A 7528-nucleotide genomic window follows, 5' to 3' on the forward strand; every position below is an offset into this window, starting at 1 on the left:
CAAGATATTAATTAAAATTGAATTGAATTCCATTTGGTGAATCTGGCTGTGAGTTGTAGATGTTATACCTATTCATCATTAATTCAATTGTCAGGTACTTTTCAGTTCAGCTTGCCATATATCAAATTGAATTTCATTTGGTGAATCTGGCTGTGAGTTGTAGATGTTATACCTATAAATTTGGTATTAAAATGCTTTTATGTAATGATATATTAAAAAGTCTATCGTATATTCTGGCTTTTGGTAAATATCTCCTAAATACCTAGAAGTACTAAGTTATGAGACGGGCTCTACGACGGTCCACTTCACTCTTGTCGAGAACAGGCCGCCCATGAAAGAATTCACGAGAAAACATCTCCGTTGAATAAACCCGAGCTGTCAAAGTACGGAAACATGCCCATTTCCCAGCTACGCCGACCAGCAAGGTTCGAAACCTTATGAACTGACATTGTTTACAGCGGACAAAAACATTTATGTGTTAAAAAAAACCGACCAAACATCAAGTAAAAATAAAAGGATGAAGAAACAGATTTAAAAACAAAAAAATCATTTGGTCTTCCAGTTCAGTTTTCGTCTTACAAAGCTAAAACCGATTGAACTGATTCAACCAAATTTAACCCAAATCAAAATAATAGAACTATAAATAGAAACTTAACTGAAGCGTAAGACAATTTTTTTTCCTTTCAATTTTTGTTTCAGGCGCGCGCCCCCCACCCCACATTGTAATTTAACCCTGGCTTCAAATCTCGCATTTAAAGGCCGGGTTGAAGGAACAAGCTCCTGATAGAAGCTCGGCTAAAAAAGCCCTTCTCGCTTTGTTCTACCATATATAAAAAGAGCCCGTCACTCATGATCAATGGAACGAGACACAGCTCGCTGAGAGATGAAGGATTAATTGAAGGCTCGACCACTGAGAGAAGAGAATGTGACCGGAAGTCCAAGAGGGGCGGGTCAAAAGGAGAAGCAAGTCATTTTGAAGGATTTATCGGGTTTACCGGTTTTCAAAGAAAAAAATCCACGCTGTTCGGTCCAGGTTAAATTTTTCAAAAATAACTACCACTCACGAACACCCCTAACATCCACATGATTTCTCTTGAATACTGTGTTAAGCTAGTTTTGTGAGCCTTGCAAATGTGTTCTCACCCAGACTGGCATTCAATGCAAAGTGCTGATAGCTACATAACTCCCTATTACCGTGCATGTTTTGGAATGTCCTAAAGAGATGCAAATATTGTCTGCAATTTTATATGAAGTATAATTTGGTAGAAATTTTGCTATTATAAGAATTTGGCCTGGGGTTTAGGAGAACGGTCATAAATAAACTCATAACCAAGGCAAATCAAATGTGTTTACAACCAAATACTCTACCCACAACAAACCAAAGAAGCCTACTTCGGATTAGCCCTAGTAATCAGATATCCTGTCTGAGCCCAGCCAAAAAGTATGTCATTCCTAACATCCTAGTTATTCCAGAAGAAATATTCAATAAAGCAAACAGAATTTGATAACAGGAGCTACTCAGACTCCAGGGTGACCAATCAATATAGTCAGTAAGAGATGCTTTGACTAGGACTCTCAAAATTAACCTTCTGGCAATATGTTGATATCAGTTCCTGAGTTTCTCACATCCTGCATGGAGTGCATGGTGGCCCAGTTTTCTCTTTGGAAGGGAGAGGAATTTTGCTGCCCATGTGGAGTACCCACACTTTCCTCTCGCTCAGCAATAGACACAGGTATCACTGGTGCTGGTGCAAAAGTTGCTGGTATTGAGTCAATCTTCGAGTCAATCTTTGGTTTCTTTGGTTTCTGGTCTTGATGATTTCCTGCCAGGAAGCTGCCTACCACGACCTGATGACAAGATGTTAAAAGCAAGTATTTCAAAACTTGATCCATTTCAACTTCTGTTGGGGAATGCAGTGGAACATCGAAGCCCTTAACCCCTTCTTAGTTACTGCACCCATAGCGGGTACTGAAGGGGAAAAGCAAAGTGGAGTTTTCCATCTTTCATTTCAAATGAGAGAGAGAGAGAGAGCGATTACCTGCACAGGACTAGCAGCCACTAGAAGTCCAGCAACACTGCCCCCCACAACACGACCATCAGGGCTTGCCAAAGAGACGCTCATCCCACCAGATCGGCTCCTTGTTCCTTGAATCTCAGTAGGCATAAATGATCCAGACAGGGAAAGTATTTCAAAGCGACCCTATAAAATACAGAAGAGATTAAAAACTCCATACAGCAACTGATCCTCGTACCCTTTCTAAATATTTTTCAAAAAATTAATTTCCAAATACAATTGCTTTTAAATTCTACTGGGAATAAAAAACCAAAACCGAAAACTTGCATTTCCCAACCCTCTTTGTTGGTAATTAACCCAGGTTGAATCCATGTCGGAATTAGACTGCTGAAGGGTATGCATAATTAGACATTTATGTTTTATGATTTGGAGAGTCAGAATATGCTTCTATAAATATAGAAGCCTGGTCTTATTTTACGTGTCTAGAGGTTAGAAAAAACAACAAAGCCGTGTAGGTGGTTAGAAAGAGTTGTGCTGTGTAGGCAGAGTTATAGCTAATTGGTTTTGTGGGTTTTGAACAAATCAGCGTGCACTGTTAATGAGAGGTCTTTAATCAATAAAGCACTAGTTTGGGTATTTTAATTTCCTACAATCTCCCTTCATATTACTAAAAACAATACTTAGACAAGCCAGACAGATGGCAACACGTATGAAAAGTGTTGGCAACTCTCTGCTATTTCCACAAAATTGACCATCATCCGGCATCCACCGATATACATCAACTGTCAGAGAAACAGAGTCTCAATTTTGACATAAGTTGACAGTACACTCATGTTCAACTGGGTCAATTTTCCAGTGTAGCAGTAAAAGACAACAACAGAAGTGCATTGATGTTGAAGTTAACCAGAGGAATGGCATTCAAGGCCTGCTTCATCTTGGACATTGTATTATCAGAAAAACCCTATGAACCTGACTTGATTATTCCAACATAAAAAATAAAAGCTTCTACTTTAAATGGATTATATGAGTTTACAAGTTTCTGGAGAAAATAGGAGACCTGACTATTTGAAACATGTGCTGGTCCGATCCAAGTTACAAAATTCTCAAAATCAAATAAATTCTAAGATTTCCCAACTTGCTAACTTTACCCAGAGAGAAACAAATTTGCAGAAGATCACTTTAAAACTCCAAGACATCCTATACTTTTACAAAATCAAATCCATGCAAATATAAACTACAAAGCTAGTCCACTATAAAGAAAGCTAAAACAATAACAAAACTGATTGAATCTTAAATTTAGTAGATGCACTCGTTTTAATTGTAAAGTTAACATGAGTTGTTTAAGAAATAGGATGGAATGAGAGAATGGCAGACCTCATATGTCAAAGTACCCCCAGAAGAATCGGGTTGACGAAGAGTGACATTTGAAATTACTCCATTAGCAGATAGGATGCAAATAGCACGAGGCCCTTGTTGTGAAAATGATATCACCTTCATGGTAACATCCTTTAAAACCATAAAAAGATTACAAGTGAAGTAACTTTAAAGAACCAAAGAAGATCATGAGTGAAGATAAACAGAACAGTCATGCAGAAGTTAATTTGCAATTTGTCATTTCACGGAAATTAAAAAAAAAAGGGTATTACTGTAACTCAATCCCATCCATAACAATCAGATGAGAGACCAAAATTAATTTCGGCCAGCATTTCAGAAATACCAGTGCTGAAGACAGACAATCAGTTACCACTCACCAAAACAACTTCAAAGAAAGGATGATACATAAACTACAATTGGAATGTACCAAAAACTGGTTCTTGATCCTTTCAAATATCCATCATGATTTCCCTGAATGCTATAACATATTCTCCAGTCTTTTTAGATCAGTTAAATTGAAACACCATATGAAAAATTGGATAGCAGACTTTCAAGTGGAACAAATTACTAAGAAGTATCATCCATCACCAGAAATGAAAAATAAAAAAAATCTAATTGATAAAGAAAAACAGTGTGTGCACGAGTCAGAAAGATGATCTGCTTCGAGGGAAATGACTCTGCTTAAATGGAATAACCATGCAATGAAATATGACGGTCAGGACTTCGGATATAAAAACTTTTGTCGCTATTAGAGGCCATTCATGCTGCATGTTTTCTGAAAATGTGTTCATTCAAGTTCACAAGCCATATAAAAATTTATTTAATAAAAAATTGAAAGTGCAAACAATTTCTATATCAGCATAATCCAAATGTAAGTTAAAATTTGTCTGTCTTCAGTCAAGTCAAGCATACCTCGCCAGCATTAACAGTGATGACATGGGGCGTAAAATTTGTGCCAACAGAATTAGCAGCCCATTCACCTAAAAAGTAACCATCAAACAACACCAGTGAATTCAAAATAAAGTCAGCAATTTTCCCCTAACAAACAATTTAACCTTTATTTTCCTGAAAGCACATGTTCAATTTTCTTTCATTTACTGCTTTAGAGTACAGTATTCACATTACCCCACTTTTTTAGAAACAAGGGAAAATGAAGGATGGGAGAAACAAGTACAGCAATATATAATGTACAAGTTGGACAAACTAAAGGAAACAGCTTTCGGACAGAACTTAGTACAATTATTAGCAAGCCACACATATTCTTTTTTACATATTGAACAGTGAAAAACTTCCCATGGTCAAGTCAATCTCATGAAGAGAAGCTTAAACAGCTGACAAATATCTCAAATTGATTATCATTGAAGTTGAAGCAAAATGACATTGAACTGAAATTGTTGCCACAAAGTAAGAAATTTCCACAGTTTGATAACTGGATATTGAATTATGGAAAACATTTCTCAATGAGTAGATAAACCATATCATAAAGTGAAAATTCATGCGAGTCAATTGCACATACATATGGAAGGACATTATGCATTATAGCTCAGAATTCAGAAAGTACAAGGCTTCAAATCCCCAAGCTCCAGGCAAATTAGTGTTCCAACCACCAATTTGCACCTGGACAGCCTTGGGCTACTTATACAGGGTTACAGTCTGCCATGCAACTTCATCGGTGATAATATTGACAAGTGTCAAATTCTAAGGCATGACTCCAGGAGGGGCAAGTTTGACAAGCATCAAACAAGATATTCCATTGCTTTAGAAGTGCGCTAGAAGAGAAGAATCTGTGCCCATATGGAAAAGAGAATTTAAAGCTCAAAAAAATTCAGAAAAAGACAGTTTTTCAATTGAATAATGGCACCCAAGGAAGGACAGGAACGGAAATAACATTTTGCAAGCTATTTTCTAGTGCAGTCACTGTAACTAAAGACATTGCGGAAGAATTCCAAACTTAACATGCACTGTTTCTTCCATCAGAGCATATTGTTCAATCCTCGTCAAAAAAACAAGGAATATTCTCACACTCATGCCAACCCAACAAAAGCCCACCTTGTTATTTTCAGAACCAGCACTATATAATTCCAAATATAAACAACAGCATTTCACAAAACTGTCCCAGGTTAGCTTTCAATGAGTGTTATTAAGGGGTGAGTTCACATTAAGGAATCTTTGGTGTTTGAGGGACCTGTGTTCTTCAAATCAATCAAAACAATAATTCAAAAACCCAAATTGCACAACTTAAAAACAAGTTTGGAGACCAGTTCAACTGTAACAAAAGGAAACAATGACTAAATCATTAATATGAAAAATTAAAATCATTGTTATTCATACCATTCTGATAATAGAACAAACTCATTCCTAAAGAAATGGGCTTGAAAAGGGAAAACATACCTAAATTCTCCATTCCCAATTTTTTGTACTTCTTTTTCTCATAACTACCAGGCCACACTTTTCCCGGCTTTCCAGCAGAGTAGTCGCCACCAGGTGAGGGGGCCGAGGCAGAGATAGGCATCGGTGATAATGCCCTAGCGACAGCCCCATCCGGTCCATATTTCCTTGGCCTCCCCCTTTTTTTCTTTTCTGTAGTTCCTCCAGTCAATCCCGCACCAACTGGTGGCACCTCTACGGCTGGTGGTGACGCTACAAACTGGACAGGATTTTCAGTCCTAGGAGCCACGTGATAGTTTGAAGGAGCTTCTGCTCCTATCACTGTTACCCCTGCACTTAATCCTTCTCTTCCTTCCATGCATAAACTATTCAACAATCACTACAGCTAACAATCCTATTTTCCAGCTTCTGCAACACAGAAATTCATAAAAATTAGAATCACAATGAAAGGTTAACATACAATAAATTTAAAAAAAAATGATCTCGGTAAAAATAAAAACACAGGAAATTTAATTCAACCTAAATATTAGCATTTTAATTCCGAATTACCATTCACAGAAAAACCTAGAGATCATATCCAAAAAAAATCATATATGAAAGTAAAAAAGGAAGGGAATTTTAAAAAAGCAACAACAATTTGCTTTAATCTTCAAAGATCAAGACCACGAACTTTCACATAAAAGAAAAGGAACTGTTAAACTCTACTTCTTTAAAAAGATGTTAACTCAAAAAACAAAAAAAACAACAACAAAATGTTAAAAGATCATGACCTGCAACAACAACTTCAGGACTTCGAGAGGATTCTCTTCAGAAACTGTTGCCTCTCTCTGAGTCTTTTTCACATTCGCTTAGCTTCTTCAAACAGTACTGGCACTTTCGAAGTTTCTTTTAGCAAAACACTCGAGAGAAAAAAAGAACAGGAAAAGAAAGAGAGGGAATTGTTCGCTTCCTGGGAAAAAAAAATTCTCGAGAAAACAATAGTCTTCCCTTGTCGGAAAAATAATCCACTTGCCTTGCCGGTCTGAACAGCAACCAGAAAACGAAAAAAAGGGAGTGGTAAATAAATAAATAAAGTACAAAAAGGAAAAAACGAAAATGAACATTTAAGTAAGAGTAAAGCAACGATTTAAAAAAAATATTAATTATTTTTGCTAAACCCGATAAATACAATTGATTTAAGGAAAATTTCACGTCCGTGAGGGGAATTGAAATTTGAAATTTGAGTTAAATATGGTTAATTTTGTAATTTTATTGATAAAGAGCATGTGAAATAGGGCAAAAAAGTGGAATGCTTTTTCTAAAACAAAATAAATAAATTATGGGTGTAACATTTAAAGCTGCAAAAAATATAGGCGTTGGATGGCCAACTTTTTTTTTTTTTGTGCCGCTGACCTGCTTTTTGTCTTTTTCGGTGTATGAAAAATCTCATTCTAACCATTGCCATTTGTTGTCGTTGAGAATTACGAACTGTGCCACTGCGCTGTAGTCAGCAAATCTAGATTTTTTTTCCCACCGTCCAAGTGTACAAAGTTGAGTTTTATGACCCATTATTCTTTTATTTATAAATATATTAAAATAATTTTTAAATTTTATTTTTATATTAATGCATTAAAATAATTTAAAAATATTAAAAAATTATTTTTAAAAAAAAAAATTTCTACCATGAAAACAAACAGGCCTGTGTATTTACACATTTGTTGTTTTCATAATTGTAATTTAAAAGAATTATTTTTAGGAAAATCATTTGTAGT

At 36.0% G+C, this 7528-nt stretch overlaps 1 protein-coding gene across 1 annotated transcript; it reads right to left on the bottom strand.

Moving 5' to 3' along the window:
* Positions 1–1258: 1258 nt before the first annotated feature.
* LOC105120814 (uncharacterized) lies at positions 1259–6881 on the bottom strand. The gene is made up of 6 exons (XM_011019194.1): positions 6548–6881; positions 5781–6185; positions 4302–4369; positions 3390–3521; positions 2040–2201; positions 1259–1848 (listed from the first exon to the last, which is right to left on the bottom strand). Exons 2-6 carry the CDS (start codon positions 6133–6135, stop codon positions 1582–1584), a joined length of 984 nt encoding a protein of 327 aa, XP_011017496.1. The 5' UTR covers positions 6136–6185; positions 6548–6881; the 3' UTR covers positions 1259–1581.
* Positions 6882–7528: the final 647 nt, after the last annotated feature.

Source organism: Populus euphratica, unplaced genomic scaffold (assembly GCF_000495115.2).
Source record: "Populus euphratica unplaced genomic scaffold, PopEup_1.0 scaffold6.1, whole genome shotgun sequence".
Classification (NCBI taxonomy): Eukaryota; Viridiplantae; Streptophyta; class Magnoliopsida; order Malpighiales; family Salicaceae; genus Populus; species Populus euphratica.